The sequence below is a fragment of the Rhododendron vialii genome, chromosome 4a (assembly GCF_030253575.1).
Source record: "Rhododendron vialii isolate Sample 1 chromosome 4a, ASM3025357v1".
NCBI classification, from domain to species: Eukaryota; Viridiplantae; Streptophyta; class Magnoliopsida; order Ericales; family Ericaceae; genus Rhododendron; species Rhododendron vialii.
In genome coordinates this window covers 18,257,871-18,275,089 of record NC_080560.1, presented here as the reverse complement: position 1 = coordinate 18,275,089, position 17,219 = coordinate 18,257,871, and the positions used below count along the sequence as shown (strand labels likewise).

General features: G+C 36.8%; 1 protein-coding gene across 1 annotated transcript in view; it reads right to left on the bottom strand.

Annotated features, from left to right (window-relative positions):
• The window catches only part of LOC131324478 (vacuolar sorting protein 18-like), a 40,886-nt gene extending 25,429 nt beyond the window's left edge, over nt 1-15,457 (bottom strand). The window contains exons 1-10 of the mRNA XM_058356453.1: nt 12,577-15,457; nt 12,328-12,392; nt 9,424-10,680; nt 7,493-7,600; nt 5,626-5,764; nt 4,772-4,795; nt 4,671-4,702; nt 2,551-2,652; nt 2,221-2,351; nt 852-957 (exon numbers count right to left, since the gene is read on the bottom strand). Of these exons, the coding sequence (XP_058212436.1) occupies nt 852-957; nt 2,221-2,351; nt 2,551-2,652; nt 4,671-4,702; nt 4,772-4,781 (381 nt within the window). The 5' untranslated portion in view covers nt 4,782-4,795; nt 5,626-5,764; nt 7,493-7,600; ... (1 more) ...; nt 12,328-12,392; nt 12,577-15,457. The remainder of the gene's footprint in view (nt 1-851; nt 958-2,220; nt 2,352-2,550; nt 2,653-4,670; nt 4,703-4,771; nt 4,796-5,625; nt 5,765-7,492; nt 7,601-9,423; nt 10,681-12,327; nt 12,393-12,576) is intronic.
• Between the last annotated feature and the right edge of the window lie 1,762 nt (nt 15,458-17,219).

Here is a 17,219-nt window from a genome sequence, read left to right as displayed (position 1 = left end):
GTAATACAGTGGTGAAATGTCGTGGAACTAACAAACGAGTTTTTTAAGTCCAGCCCATATTGAACCCATTTTTAACCCACCTAAACCCATATAAATATGGGTTGATATTGAACCCATATCAACCCATTATATAATTTGGGCAGGTTGGGTCAGGTTATAAGTGGGCAGATTAAAAAATATAAATTGGGATTGCCACCTCTAATTTTGACAACACGAAGTGGCTAGAACAGGTGAAATAGCAGGATCACACCCCATTCCCTCAAAATTAGAAGTATGCTATATTGAAACTACAAATCTGCATATACAACAGATGCAAGCAGTGTCCAGATTATGTTACTTATCAAGCATCTATTGATGCAGTCCATTTGAGCTCAAGAAGCAATGATGTCAAAGTAACACTTTTAAAATTAGCATTAAAACCATGCAATGCCATGATTATTCATGGTAGGAAATTGGTAGACTAGAGTCCTATTTATGATTGTTGAAGTACGGGATTTTGTCTGCAAGTTGTGCTCACTTGGGCTGTAATGATCACTCATCCATGTGTTCTTGATTGAGCTATTAGGTCTTCATACACAATCTTTAGTTGATTCAAATAGGTTTAAAAGCCTGCTGCTTTCCTGAATCGGATTCCATGAATATTAGGAACACAAAAGTATGCTAACATCGGGCATCACAAAGTAAAGTGTTTTCTAATGAGTTCAGGTAGATATAGTTATTCAACCAAGCAATCACATCTCCATGGAAGTAATAATCTTAAAAAGCAGTTTTAAAATCCGGTATATGATACTAGTAGGCAAATATGACAAGTTGCAGAAACATTGTGAAGAATTTTTAGGAAGAAACTCAACCTGCTTCGCATAGAGAGAGAGCAACAAGTTGTGAACTCCAGGATCCAAATTTTGCAAACAATGAATGCAAAACTCTAGATATTTTATTACTTCACGGGTTTCATTCCTGCATTATGGAAAATCACAACAAGACACCAGATCAACATGACTCTAAACAAATATAATCCAGTCAAAAGAAAGGAAACTCAAAGATATAAAGATCCTACTACTCGTTAGCAGTAGGTCTCTGGCAATCATAAGTCCTGCCCGATAATGTAGAGATGTAGCTTTCCATGAACATTCATAGTGGGGACTTATTATCACTTATATCACCACTTCACTCTCTTCTGACCATTCAACAGTCATACGCATATATAAAGAATAAAAGGGACAGGGAAAATGGTAAATTACTGGCCGAGCAAAAAAAAAAAATGGTAAATTACTGGAGTAGGCGGTACCTACATATTTTTGTATCAGACCACAAACTACCAATTTTTTATCTCTCAATCACCAAATTGTCTTTACTCCATTGGATAATAAATTGCCGATACTAGTTTAGGTTCTCTTCATGTTGGGGGGACAAACGTAGGGCTAATATATATAAACTACACTACTCAAGATTGAATTTGAGTTTGTTTGTTAAAAGCTTGTTCAAGACATAGTCAGATACACAAACCAAGCTTGAAAACTTTTTGAAGCTTGCTAAGCTTTCCAACCAAGCTCGAACAAGCTACTACTCGGCTCGTTCGGGTAATGATGCACAAAAAATTCAAGCTATTCAAAATCGGCTTGTATTCAGTTCCATTAAAACTCAATTGAGATTGGCTCCTCTCATAAACAAGCTAAGCAAACCAAGCTTGAACAACCAATTGTTCAGCTCATTTATCAGCCCTAGACAAATAAAATCACGTACTGGATCTGAACAGTAGGGAAATGAAATCAATACAATTTTGTTTTTTTTCAAATGGCCAACAGTTAAACCTACGTCACAACAGATTAACAGTCCCAACGGCTTCAGATTTTCAATGCAAGTGATAGCCGGACAACACAGAGTACATGCAACTGCTTGTAGACTTCAACTATGAAACAAACAAGTACGGAATTATTCAGGAATCAGGATCATATCCACCTTAAACAAATTTCCTCATATTTCTACAGTACAGTAATGCCAAAACACAAAGCTTTAGTTTGATGTATAAGTTTTTTGTTTTATTACAAGAATTGATAGCACACGAGTGAGAGTCGTACCCTAGACCAAAGACTTCCTGATACCCCTAGTTGCTAGGTGACTACTACTATGCCAACCCCTAGGAGTTTTCTACGTATAAGAGATAAAGAGTAATCTGAGTAACATACTGTCAGCAAGAAAACCAAAGTAAAGTGCACTTACCTCGCATGAGGCTTGCTTGAATAACGCATCATTGCAGGAATTAACTTCCTTGGGTTCAGGCTTTTCGTTGTCATCCATGACTCAACAGTTTCATATGCATCAAGCATGATGAGGTCTGGGGCAAACTTGTACTGCAAGGTGATCATAGTTTATTACCTTACAATGCTAAAAATATCAACGGATTGTAGATGAATAGCAGTAGCCATAGCAGCTTAGGCATTAACTACCAATACAGTAGCGAGGCTCTGGCAATTGTCGTGCTTATGCTTGGAATAAGAACCAAAAGGAATTTGTCCAACCTTGACTCCAGACCTGACAATTAGCCCTTACCTGAAGATCTATGGGCTGTGACACACGGATCCCCCCTTTTGGGCAAAGTACCCGTGTCGACGCGACATGACACGGGTACAGGTGCGGGATCTGCATCAGATCCTCCAAGAAAAAATCGGACACATTAGTTACAGGAGGAAGACGAAGATCTTCAAAGAAGAAGAAGAAGAAGAAGAAGAAGAAGAGAGAGAGAGACACTTGACCTGAAGCCTTTCGTCATCTCCGAAGAACTAGAGCAGCTCGCTGCTGAGATCCAGAATCGCAGAAAGCAGATATAGATTTTAGGGATATATTTTTACATTAGACGTGGGCTGTGATTATGTGGTTTGGGTCATCTAGTAGCTGGGCCATTACACTTTTGGACCATTTATGAGGCATGTACTTGGAATTTCTCAATAAGTAGACCATACCGACATTTCCTTTATTAATGGGCCATAAAGACATTTGTTCACCTTTTACTCCTATTTAGTTCTTTTTTAATATTTGCGCTGGAATGTATAAAAATTTTAAATTAAACAATGATATGTTGGAAAATAAATTTATATATTCCTATAAATAATATAAAAATTTCTATGCATATACAAATATTCAGCGGATCCCCACACCCGTACCCAAATTCGGATATATATCCCTGAATCCTCTATTTTCAGCTTTGAGGTGTCTGACCCTCAAATATGTACCCGCACCCAATTCACATACACGAACAGTGTTCGTGTATCATGGTCTATGGGCACATCTGGCTTTTGAAGCACTTCCAATGCTTTCTTCGTTTCTCCTTGCTAAGCTCAGTACCGAAAAAAGCACAAGTCAATTTTTGTTGGGCAAGTAATACAAGCTAAGCTCAAATCAATAAGAGAAGATATGGGCAATTTGGTGATGTTAGTAAACATAACTTGTAGAAACACTATTGGATTATATCCAATCTCTAGTATTTTTGTTTTGGCAAGAAGATTAAATTAACAAAGGTTCTCTGTGCCGGTATTAGCCTTATAGTACTCTCTTGGCTTTATGGACCCTTCCAATTACCTTTATAAAACTCACTCATAAAAATGAGCATGACGAAGCCAACCTAGAATGGAAAAACGGCATTCACATAAGTACACTAATAGTTGGACAAAGTTTCATTCAGTTGAGATGCTGAAGACAGATCATATAGTTTCTCAATTCTAGTAGTAACACAAACAGAAAGTACTGATGCAGAGATAACAGGTAGACCATGTATTTCATTGACCAAAATATCAGACACAAGTCAAAATGTATTTTCAACAATGAAATTATTATGGAGTAAATTTGACATATATCAACAAACCAGTCATAGAATGAGCGGCATAGAAATATAGCAAAGCAAACTTAAAAACTACAGATGTGACAGGAATAGACAAATGCAAATCAAGAATCAGAAGGACCTAAAAATATTGGAAAAGGTGTTTCAACAACTTAATCTTTTGAAGTGAGATCAGTCAGTAAATGAGTAGTACTAGAAGTAGTAGCTGTCATAGCTGTAGTTGCTTTAGTGCCTGAGGATAGATACAAGTCTAGTGAATCAATGGATGATGGGTTCTCTCCAAAGGTAGTGGGGGCTACAATAGCACAGTAGCCATGTGAAAGAACGACGACTCGGATCATCACTCATTTTGCTTGGAAAGCCATCTCTTTGAGTACCTCACCTTTTCCAGCGAGTGATAAGGAATCGCACTTTTTTAGGTAGGGGCATAAATACGAAAGGAAGTTGACCAGTAGGGCTACTAGATCGTTGGCTGGTCGGCCACACACCCGTGCTTTTCTACGACTTTCCATTTTCCTTCTTGTTCATCAATCGGTCTGGTTGACACTTGCTATATTGATAACCCCCTAGGTGATGGAGCATACAGAATATAAAAGAGCTAATCCTCAGTACAAACTATCAATGTCTCAAACAATGATTTGCAATGCAGCCCATGTGCCAATGGTGATCCTGGGAACTAATGCACATAAAACTGAACTGAATTCCAATATGTTTATTCTATTTACAATGAAACAGACAAATACCAAGACTTCAACAAAATTCGCAGAAAACTTAAAAACTATTAACACATAACCAAAGTACTCCACAAGAAAAAGAGAGTGGAAAAGCAAAGCACCTGGATATAATGATGAACCACAATCTCATACTACTGCTTCAGAATGGCAAAATACAAATTGAGTGGAAAAGCAAAGCACCTGGATATAATGATCTCATACTGCTGCTTCATCTACTCGTCCATAACTGCAAATAATTTGGACAAAAACTATACTGAAATAAGATGAAATCATTTGGCATTACAGCGACATAAGAATATCCAAGAAATAATCACCCAATTTAGCAGAAAGCACTGGTGCCGTGCAATTAAAATTTGCAATAATATATAGGCATACAGCAAGTCTCAGAAACAGCGCTTAAGATGGTGGAGACAAGAAGTGTAACATAATGCTTAATTATATATCCGTGCGTTAGATATAGTGGGGTTGGCCAGGAAGAGAGGAGCAACATAGGGTTGGAAGTGAGGGAGGTGGGGAAGGGAGGGGTTACATGTGGGGGAGTGGGGCTGAAGAGGACAATGGCATTTTGGGATTTTTAGAAGCAAAAGGGTTTAGTTCCTCACAAAAATAACTTAATCTCAAAAAAGGCAAGTTACACCTTATGCTGATTTGGAAAAAATTGTGATGGTCGATTATGTTCTACAAACCATGCAAGTTTAGTGCTTAATTTTACCGTCAAGGGGGGATCTGTACATTGACAAGGGGTAACAAGAGTCTTCCACGAATTTTAAAAAAAATTCACTAGAACTGACAACTCATATCCATCTGGATACACTTCTTCATATTATAGTAACAAAAAACTGATAGAATTAAACCAAATATTCAACCAGGAAAAGAACCATAAAGAAAATGGTTATACCAATATCCATAGGTTCGAAGACAAAATTGAATGACCTTGCACTAAGTGTTACAAAAGCATGACGGTATAATGGGTGTCTGGACGGAGTAGATTAGGTAATCTTCTAACCTTGAACATTACATGCACAAAATAGATTAGTATTACAACATAAAATTTACCTTTCCAAGAGTTTCATTGTGGTCACCTCATCCAACACGTCCTTGCAGTCAGTGAGGAAAGCACGGAACTCCATAATGAACGAGTGGTACTCCGAACTACGATTCTCTAAAGCAGTGTCATATTCGAGGGTCGGTTGATCTACAAATCAAAGACCAAAATTATCTTGAGATGGCCAATTATCATGCAGCATACAGTGCACAAGTTAGAAACACTCCAATAGAAGTGAAACTAGCGCACACAAGACAACCCATTTGATAACGAAAAAGATCCAAGAACTATTAACATAATTATTACAACCACCGCTCTTACATGGTTTACACCCATGAGAAGAAGTTAAAGCATATGTAACTAGTTAAAACTTCAATATGAACAAGGCCCAGTATTTTCCACTACCCGTAGAACAATTCAAGATATATCAACCGAGTGTAGGAATCGCATGCTCCATAAGCCTTTGTTCACAATTACTATAAGAACCTTTGGCAACAAAATCCACGTTGACCTCCTTGTTAGTTGTTACATAGCCAAAAAAGGTAAAGTTACTACCATAGCACCATCACACTTGCTTTCTCTTGGTGCACCAAGTCAAACGTATAACCTTTTCATGCCAGAGTGTCCATACATTATATCAAAGGATTTGGTAATCAATACATTAGTTATTGAAAAACAAGGAGTAAAATTCAAAAGGCTTGCACAGAAGCAAAACAAATTGGCTGCAATACAGTATAAGGATCATCTAAGCGCAGATAATCAATCTTGGCTTGAGTGAAAGTTTTGGGTACGAGGTACCAAACTATCAAAGATGTAGCATTAATAATTGGTAGTAGGAAAAGGAATCAAGTAAACATGAACTGTAATCATTTAAGTACGAGTGGACAAAAAGTGAATGCAGACCCACCCACCAAACTAGGTCTTTCAAAGATGGTCCGAAGGAAAACCCCAAAAGCATACCTAGAAGACACTACAAATGCAACATCTGTAGAACAAAGTTCTACATCCCTGTCATCATTAAATGATGCAAAATCTACAAAAGGTGTCCCTGGTGTGCCATACAGCTACATGTTAATCCAACAATATCTACTAGGTGGCGGGTCCAAGACAAAAAGGGGGGGGGGGGGGGGGGGCGCGATGATTGAAGTGAGTAGGTACATCAAATTAAAGGCACTGGCGTAAAAAACATTTTTTTTTCCTCAAAACACTAGATAACTGTTAGAAAGTAGCATCACAAAGCCAACCAAGAGGTTACAATTCTCAGCCCACAGGTCAATGGTTAGTACGTCAACTGAAGAAAGGACAAAGTCAGAAACAATGTCAAGTCTCATACCCAATCTCAATTGATGCGGGATGTTCTAACATCCAATCCACCACCCCAAGTTCTGGCTCTTTTTACAGGTTAGTCCCATGAAGACTCCTTTGTTTTCTATCAACCTTTTTCCTAATACCATGAAGAAAATGTGTCCCCAAAAGCTAAAGTTGCTAACTAGAGAGGTCCAACATGTAAACATAAGTCATATAACCCACTCCAAACCAAACTGGTGTGAAGTTCTCTTCACACTTTCCGTTCAATATTGCATGGCCAAGTACTTAACTAGTATTTGATAGTTGGTCAATATATAGAAAAAGGAAATGCAAAACAAGCTAGCTGCCAGACGGTACCATCAAAATGCTAAATGATTTGCAAAGAAAAATTAAAGGAGAACGGGGTTTGAAGTGACTCATCTCTCAGAGTAACAAGTGGACAAAGTGCAAGAGGTGGCACAAGCAAATCATGTCAAACATGCAGTGTAAGACATCTAAATTTAAACCAAACAAGAAGGTCAAAACCCTAGTTTTCCCATCCACGAGTTAAAAGAAATACAGAAGCAGAACCTTGTCAAGATTTAATTCGGTTGCCCAAGTGGAAATCATAGTAATTTGGCATTTATCATCTTTTGCCAGGTTATCAAGCTTCTGCAACAAGAAAGTTCTCAAAGCATCCTGCATAATTCATGAACCACAAACCAGATGAGCTTAAGTTTGCAAAATACATACTACAAAATCATTACAATCCTGTTTAATTAATAGGCTTTATATAATACCACGAAAAACTCTCTTAAACCACGACGCTATTGACCAGAACTTCAGGTAAGCCTTAAAATAATTGACCAACCACATGTGGCTTTCTTTGCCATATTAATTAATGTTTGCCAGAAATGGATCTACCAGGTAAAAGCTAAAAAGTATGCATGTGTTTGACTTTGCCAGACGCTAGATTTTTCGCAATAGGTAATTCACTAACACCCATGATTATGGATCGATGACATGACAAACAACAAACATCTAAATTCAGAATGTTTATTTTTGGAGTGATTTTCAATCCACGACATGCCTGAAGGCAGACTCACACGTTACAGCCGATGTAAACCAAAATACCATAAAAAAAAATTAAAAAAAACCACAAATGGTCGAACAATAAGGCAGACACCTACCAAAAAGCTAAACACACACAACATTGCCACAAACATGGTACTACAGCTACTCATTTGATGCCTCAAACATGAATGGAAGGGGCAGAAAAAAACGTAGATCAAACTTAGAAGGAGAACAGAATAACCAAGTCTTTTGTATTGATACAGATTAGCATTATGTCAACTGTATAATTATTATGAAATCCAAGCCTTTTGTATGTTTACTTCTAGTTTAAAAAAACTATAACTCGTCCACCATTATCCTTGCATTGCACCAAAGCCCCCAATTGCAACACAACCAAATAAAATTGCATATCTAATGGCACATTTTTTGGTCCTAGTTAAAATAAGTACAATATACAAATAAAACACTATGCAAGCGGAAACATTTAAGTTACTAAAGGCTTGTGGCTTGCATTTACTTTTGCACACGTAATATCTCCGCTTACACAAATAGTTTTTCTTCTTTGGTTTGTTACTTGCACAGCAGAAAGGGACACTAACTTGTGCAATTAGAAAATACCCGTAAATAATGAAAACGGCATACAAGAATGGATTTCCTATTCTAATTCTATCTGAAAAGAATACTCAACAAATAGTAGCTATAAAAACAAAATTAGGAGAAATAAATTCCCCTCTCAGTAGTCTTAAGAGATTTAATAATGAGAGAGAGAGCATCTACCCCATTAAATAAATAAGTTATGCAAGTTAAAATAACATGTTGATCACTCCATTGATGCCAGCCGTTAAGAGCAAGAAGAAAGAAAAGATCATTCTATGCCATGGTATTTGCTGGAAACAATTTACTCATCAGAAGTTCAATTATGAACAAGCAAAGAATATCGGAATCATTATCCACTCTCCTAAATATCTATTGCAGCGAACTCTATTTTGGAGGTTACAGAAAATATTGATTAAGGAAATTTATACCACATACGTCACTCCATTCAAAACGTCCTTCAATGAATCAGGCAAAAGAATATATCCCATTAAGAAAAGAAAACAGAATTGCACTTCATATGTCCACATCTATGCAGCAAATAAACAAAAGAGCCTCTTTTCAAACCTTTATGCCAAAGGACTTTGCTTACCCAAGCGTCATTTATAGATGACATCACTGACCTAACAGTGAAAAGATTCAGCAACCATTTTCCTCTGTGATTTCTGTTTCTTTCAATGATGGAAGAAACCAATTTCACATACGTGTATATCTCAGGGGAATATTAGAAGATATCTCACCAATTGATGCCAAACTCTGTGGCCCAACACGTCATATCGTCAACATATAATACAGAGATACATAAATATGTTTAAATTTATTGAGCCTACATGATACATAATGATAATGCATACCTGAGAGCATCACATTGGCTAAACACATGAACTTGCCAAACAGCCTTCATGCATAGTTGAAGATCTTCACTGAATAGTGAATGCTGTGAGTATGTCCGCCTCAAACTCCCATCCCACATTGAGGCCTCTCCTTGTTCAGATTCTAGATTGAAGTTCACTAAAGTTCAGTCCAAGTATAACTGGAATATTGAGCTGCTTGTAGGCTGGATTCTGAAAAGAATTTAGATTCCCAATATCAATGAATTTGTACCATTTTACAAGGTTAGCCATGGCTGATTTCTCCCATGCATTTGCCTTGGCTTCTAGGCTTCTTCTTTTTGTTGAATTACCCCTTCGGCTTTCGTCTCCACCATTGCGCATTTGCGCCTTGCAAATGATGCATGGCTTCCTCTCCTATCCTACTCCATCCTCTTTCTCATTGAATCCTCAAAAATGCTCACAAACATCATATTGATCATGAAATGGTTTTGAAAAGTTTCAATAGTCGATCCAAGGTAATTATGTTCATTGTCTAGATTGCGGGTAAAATTGATGAATTGAAATATAAATTGTACTTTTTCTCCCAATTTTCTTTTGTTTTTGCAAGAAATTGAAAGTTGAGAATGGGAAGGAATTCCTATTTCTTCATGGATGAGACTCATAATGACACCTTATGAATGGAAAATTCTGACATCAATTCTTGTATTTTTTTACTCTCTTTTTTCCCGCCAAGCACCCAGTATCAATCTAGCCTACTCCAAAGAGTCGGGTTATGGCCCACTTTGCTAAGCCAAGGCTGGCCAACCATTTTGGGCATTAGAAGCCTCCACATCAAAGGCTCAACTTAGCAAAGACTCGAAAGTAAGAACTCTCGTATTTCTATAAAATAGTTTAATTGAAAAGATATTTTTCCCCTTTGTTTTTTTTTTCTGCCATTTCCCTGCTTAAAGGAGCCTTGTAACACCATACATCCATAACGGGGCTATATGTACATATATTTATGCAAACAAGGTCAATTTTACCAGCACCTTTTGCTTTCTTGCCGGGAGAGTGTCTAACTTCGGGCGGCCTAAATAGGTCATCTTTCCTGATCTTCACCCTGCTCATAGATTTCCACTTCTCTTGTCATTTTGAGTTGGCCTCTTCAACTGAATGGATTGCAAATGCAGCAGCAGCTATTGCTGTCGCGAAGTCGCTCTCGTAAGAGAAGTCATAATTGTGAAGAGCCATTTGGTTGGAGAAATGCTGCTGGAACCAATTACATATGTACCCTCTTATCTACAAAAGGACAAAAAACAAAAATAATCAACATGGACTAACATGAAATATTTGGTCTTGTTTTAATTTTAGCTCGACTTTTGAAGACAAAAGAAAACTGAAGTGGACTTATGCTTTATCAACTTCAACTTTTTTTACAAATGTATTCACATTCTTCTTTCTTTTCCTCCAATTCAATATCTAAACTTCGCCCATGGAAAAAATTGTAATAGAATATTCCAAAAAGTTTTATTCTAGTACTCCAAATGAGAAGAAAATTTCACAATACAGTCGAAAATTGGTTGAACATGGAAAAAAAGATCTGGTCCAATTTGAACTCTTGCCTGAGGGAAAATATATGGAACGTCAAATTTTACTCAAATGCAAATCTTACGATATTGCTTCCATTTTTCTTTCCCTTCACAAATCGAATTCGCAAACCGGGAAAAAGTTTAACCTTTTAAAAGACAATGTGCCAGCATATTCAAGAGTACTTATGCCTTAGTTATGGAAAGAGGAATAATCGAAGATAAATCTCGAAAAACAAGCGAATACCTCCTGCGTTGGATTATCTTACACTAGCGTGGTATTCTTTTGAATTCTTTTATGCTATCACTCGCTCAATTTTCTTGTTCTACTATAGAAAATATTACCCTAATGAATTAGCCTTTTGTGATCTAGTTTCAACCAAGCCGGGACGGACCCAGGATTTAGTGCCAGCGGGGTCAATTACCTGCAACATACAAAAAGGATTTAAGAAGACATCTATTGATATTATATAGTTCATTTACAATAGACTTCCAAAAATTACACTGAAATGCCATACAAAAAGTAGTTAAGTGGATTATCTATTTATACAATTTCTCAAAACAAAAAGGATATACCATAAAATTACAATTCCAAAAGAGTAATGATTTTCGCATTCCTTTTTTTGATAAGTCCACTCCTTCTATTGTCTTTTAATGAAAAATACACATAAAACCCTCACTAAAAGATAAAAAAGGGCTGCCCTCATTAAAAAAAAGAGAGTATGAAAATCATTTTCTTCCAAAAACACAGACAAGAAAAAGAGAAATTATTCAATGCCAATGAAACATGGTTGAGCACAAACTTGTATCACACAAATGTATGAGGTCCACTACCAAGTGTGTAAAACCCACCTAAATGTGTGGCCCATGTTCATGCTCAACCTCCCCCAAGAGCATGGAATAAATTTTAGCACAACCACAATCATGCGAGAACAATGTCACAAATTACAATCCCAAGCTTTAATAGCTGCAATATCCGCAAACTGGCACTCTAAACACAAGGCTTTCAGTTCCTAATACTATACTTGACATGACATTATGGGAAAAAGTAAAACAAGTTACTCAAAAGATGCACTAATAAAAAGTTAGAAAAAAGGAAAGTATGTCCACTATTTTCCAACATAAACAATCACCACTTGGGCCAAAGAATCAAAATCCACATCCAGAATAGTCAAAGATTTGAAACACGTGCATGCCAATTCAAGCCAGAATCTTTTGTGAGGTTGAAGAAAAGATGAACACTTTCATGGATAAATGAAGGCATAGTTTAAATGCAGGTTCTAATGATTTGAATAAAACAGAAGGAGAAACAAAATTCGAAAGACAAGAGTACACGTTTTGCAATTAGAGAGACGCAGACCTTGTTGCAACTCGGAATAACTTCTTGCAAAGCCCTCATCCTTTATGTTTTCTTTCTCTACGCAACTGTAAAAGAGAAGCAGTGAGGTTTACCTTCAGAAACAGCAAAATGCAAAGAAAAAACCAAGTGAGGCCAAATTTCAGTCAAATAGCCCACCATCACATTCATCATTCAACAAGAATACACCAATACAAATCATAAATTAAATTTCTTTGTGAGAATTTTCTTATAAAACTCAACTCAACTCACCCTTTCGACTATGCCGTGACCGTGAGGATCTGTGGCTTGTCCACGTCAGGCTCGCACCCTTGGCCAGATGTTAGGTGTTGTGGCACAAAAACTGTTGTGCTGGGAGCTGCTTGTCCAAGAAAAGCCTACAAAAGAATACATGACCAAGGACAAATACCCTTTTTCCTACCTCAAAACTACATATCCCAGAGCTGAATTTCATGGGACAAGTCATATTTTTTTTCAATTTGAATCCCCAAAGCAATAAAGATTGAGCTAGAAACCAAGAAATTGGAAAAAAGAAGAAGAAAGGACTCTACAAAAGAAAAAGAATAAGCACTATCAAAGGTGATGGTTCTAATATTAAGACTCAAGTTTTAAAAGCATGAGTCTTAGAGCACTGATTTTCTTTGAGCAATCTTTGATGTGTTACCAAATGCCCTACCTATGACCACCCTTGTGACCCAGTGGACACCTCTGAAATCCATCTTATATGTAAGCTTCACAAAGAATCATGCCAAAATCAAAGCAATATAACCCAATAGAAAATCAGAGCCAACCAAAAAAAGAAAAATCAACGAACAACCACTAAAAAGGAGTATCACCAAATGTATATACATGTTCATTAAAAACAATAATAATAATTAAAAAAAAGCAGCAGAACATCTGTAAATAAAAGGCTAAGACCTTGTTCGATTAAGGGTTTTGGATTTTGGATTCTAATCATTATCATATTTCTCTTCAATCATTACTCTCATTTTTCTATCTCTCTCCAATCATTACTCTATTTCTCTCTACACTCATTACCTACAAATCCAAAATCCAAATACCAAACCGAACAGGCCCTAAAGGGATTCATACGTGCAACGGTGCATGTGAGTGCATGATAGAAAGATTGAGGCTCATATCTACATGGGTCCTCAAGCAATCCCAAGGCCCAAGCCAAATCAATCATATCAATTGCAGTAGAGGCCTATAAAAAAAAATGCAGTAGAGTACCTGACACATGCATAAATACATCAGGAATTTACATGCACATACAGATCGTAGGGGAAAAAATATTGTACTTCAAAAATATTTTTACTGAGCCATACCTACATCAAAGATATTCAAATGAAAGAAGCACAACATAACAGAAAAGTGAAGCCAAATACATTGCTTTCAACTTAAACTCATTCAGCTTCCAACAAGTGTGCATATGAGAATTAAAAGACCGTAGACCTAGATTGGTGGAAATAACTTTATCACCTTAACAATTTCCTATGAGCACGTCTCTATAGTACTCCAATTATTGATCAAAGGAATGACATTCTATCATATCAGCATCATAATGCTGAGTTAAAGCCCAATGGTAGAAGTTAGAACGAAAGAGTCAAGTGAGGACAGTTTCACAAGATCAAAGGTGAATAAAACCATTCAAGATAATAGAAAAACCTCATAAATTATTTTGATATCTGAAGTCATCTTCCCAAGGACCCAAACTGGGGGGAAAATTTGTCCAGAGAATCGGAATCAACACTAGGAGTTTCAGGTAGGGCTGTTATCAAATTGAAGGTTAACTTAAATGCTAAATTCCAACACAAGCTTAACCATCAAAGTCGGTGAATACTTTAAGAAATAAATTTTTATGCTTGCCATTATGGTAGAGTGGGATCACTTTAAGCAATGCAATGGAAACCAGAATGCAAGTGAAATGAATCTGATTGCAAGCATATCTATCTCACTCAAATGTGAAGAATTCAAATCTGCAGCTATAAAATGAAATTTGAGGATCACTAACTGATCCAAGATCCAAACAAACTCAAATTCCTGTTGAGTTACAGCACAACCACAGGGAGAGTGATGATTACAAAGAAGAACTCCCTTCCCTCAGATCATTAAAAACGCCTTACCTATTGCTAGAGCTCCACCTACCAAACACAACAAAACAGCCCCACAAAAACAAAGAAACCAGAAAATAATCAGGAATCATGTAGTTGTCACCGCAACAATATCACAGGCCGTCAATCAAAAAAAAAGTACTAAACAGGCCAAAAAACCCAATATAAGACAGAGGAATAGATCCCAATAGATAGAAAATCAGAGCCCAAAAAGAATTCAAACAAAACCACAATAGAAAAAACAGCCCAAAAATATAAGAGTATCAATGTGTATAGGGCTTCGTTGAAACTCCAAAAAAATAATAAATAAATAACACATCCATAAGCTAACAGATTGGCGGATTCATATGTGCATGTGGGTGTATGAAATATAGGGGTGAGTCTGAAATCTACTTGAATCAAGCCAAGGACCTTGACTCGGTCATGGCTGCAAAGAGTTGCCCCACCAGCCAATAAACGGGTCAGTCCTCAGAACCTGATTTTAACCCTGCAAAATCAATCATCAAAGTTTCTTTGCACAACAGTTGTTAATGGGTTCATGGTCCCGCTTGCTGTTTCTAACGACGGAGAGAGAGAAATGTCATGAACAAGAAATCGAAAGCCAAGCAAAAAGGGTTCGAAATGATCCAAACCCCGTTCTCTCTCTTTCTCTCTCCTCAAATAAACTCATACATATATGCATACAGATGTGTATATATAAATACCTATCGAAAGGGGCTTTAACTATTCGACTCTTCTAGAGAGTTGATATTGATTAGATTGATTAGTTGAGATTGATTGACTATCGTATCTTCAGAGAGAGGCATATCGCTTTCTCCAACGCCTAGTATGTGGCTATACAAGAAGTCGAGAACCAAGAGGAAAATATACGGCTGAGATGAGAACCCATGTACGGTTGAGATGAGAACCCAGCAGAAGAAGCAAAATGACAATTAAGGACAGCCAGTTGAGAAGAGAGCCCCAACAATTGAGGGGCAAATGTGTTCGAAATTGGAAAATTGGCATGCCATGCACCACCCATTCTTTTTAACTGTAACATTAGTCAGCGAATCAAAAAATCAGGAAAGATTTAAAGAACAAAAGTCTTTATCTTGTTTCACAATTTGAACAAAAACAAAAAAAAACAAAGTTTATAATGTAGCAAGATAACATAAATTATTGAAATCATACCATGCTGCCAATCCTATCAATTGATGTGACACATTGCTTTCAAACCTGCAAATGCAATAGAAGAGAAGAGGAACGCGGTTAGCTCTATCGAAGGAGAGGAAACATGGGAGAGAAAATTGCAAAATTACCCCACCGGTTCTATAGTTGGAAGTCTCATATAGAAGCAAACCAAAAAATGGCACATATGGATGACATCAAATCTTTTAAAGAAAACTCTACCAACAACTACTCTCTTTGCAAATGCAATGTCGTCATATTCTTAATTGGTTCCCCATTAGACGTCAGCCGAAGTTTCATTGCAGTACAAATAGATTTCAATCCATGTAGTCAGCTCTACCTTCAAACTGACGTTTATACTTCATACCATGTACCAAATTATTTCTTCGACATAAGGTTCCTCCACTTAGGACTTCAAGAAATTTAGAACTCCAAAAACTTATTTAAAGTTAATCCAACAAATCAAATGTCCATTACAACATATTACTAAGCCAAATGCACTCGAACGCTCCAGAGTTTGGCAAAAGCAAAAAATTTCTCAGTGGAAAATAATACAGTTATTAACTTATTATCACCTTTCAAGAGCAGAGGGAGAGAAGATGACACTCCCCATCATCCTATTCCTTTTTCCTTACTTTAAAACTTGGTGAATGACTTACAAAGTCAACCAGTGGAAAGGAAATTATCAAGACATGCTATTTCAAATCAAATTGATCCCAAAAACTTAGCAGGGAAAAAAATGTACGGAATGAAGAATTTGAAGCTAAGACCAAGGAAATAATCACACACATATGATGACCCATTTTTGGTTAGTACTCGGACAATGGACATGATAAAAATTAATGTCAAAAGATCTGACAATCTAGGCTATTAGAGAACCTTGTGATCCAGAGAATCAAAAGACAGCACAAAAAATATAATATAAAGAAGCAAAAGTTACATAGCTGCACTCATTCAAGAAACTGTGCACAATCACAAATTCAACAAGAAAAGCATAAATGTTGAGCACAAAGAAAACTCACAAAACACAATCACACTCTTCTCTCTCTTTTTCCCTTTTGCTTTTGTATTATGAAATAACCCGTAAACCCAACAGAACAATAGAGAACCCAACCTAGCAATATAAGTGCCGTCCAAAAGACAAAGACCACTAGACCCTAAAACCAAACTATGAAAACAAATGACTACAACAAAAACCACCAATCCACAAAGGCCACACACCAAAGCCACCCCAATCACAACTTATTCAGACAAAATCATGGCAAAATAACTAAAAAATTTACCTTTGGCGGTCTTGAATCACGGCAAGTAAATTAAGCATCATACAATTGAAAGGAAATTGAAATTCCAACATACCAGAATTTTAATAGTTGGAAACTTGGAACACAAATTGGAGATCAGAGCATACTCGATGATGTCAACATTAACAACAAACTTTCCAGAATCTTTCCGATCACCCACTTCTTTCCTACAACCAAAAGAAACCACCATCATATCCACACACCGACTGTATGTACCTATACAAAAATATAAATACAGGAGAAAGGGAAACTGCGCTTAAACTTCACCATTTTCAGCAATCAATTCTTCAGAGAGCAAAAATGCCTGTGTATGAAG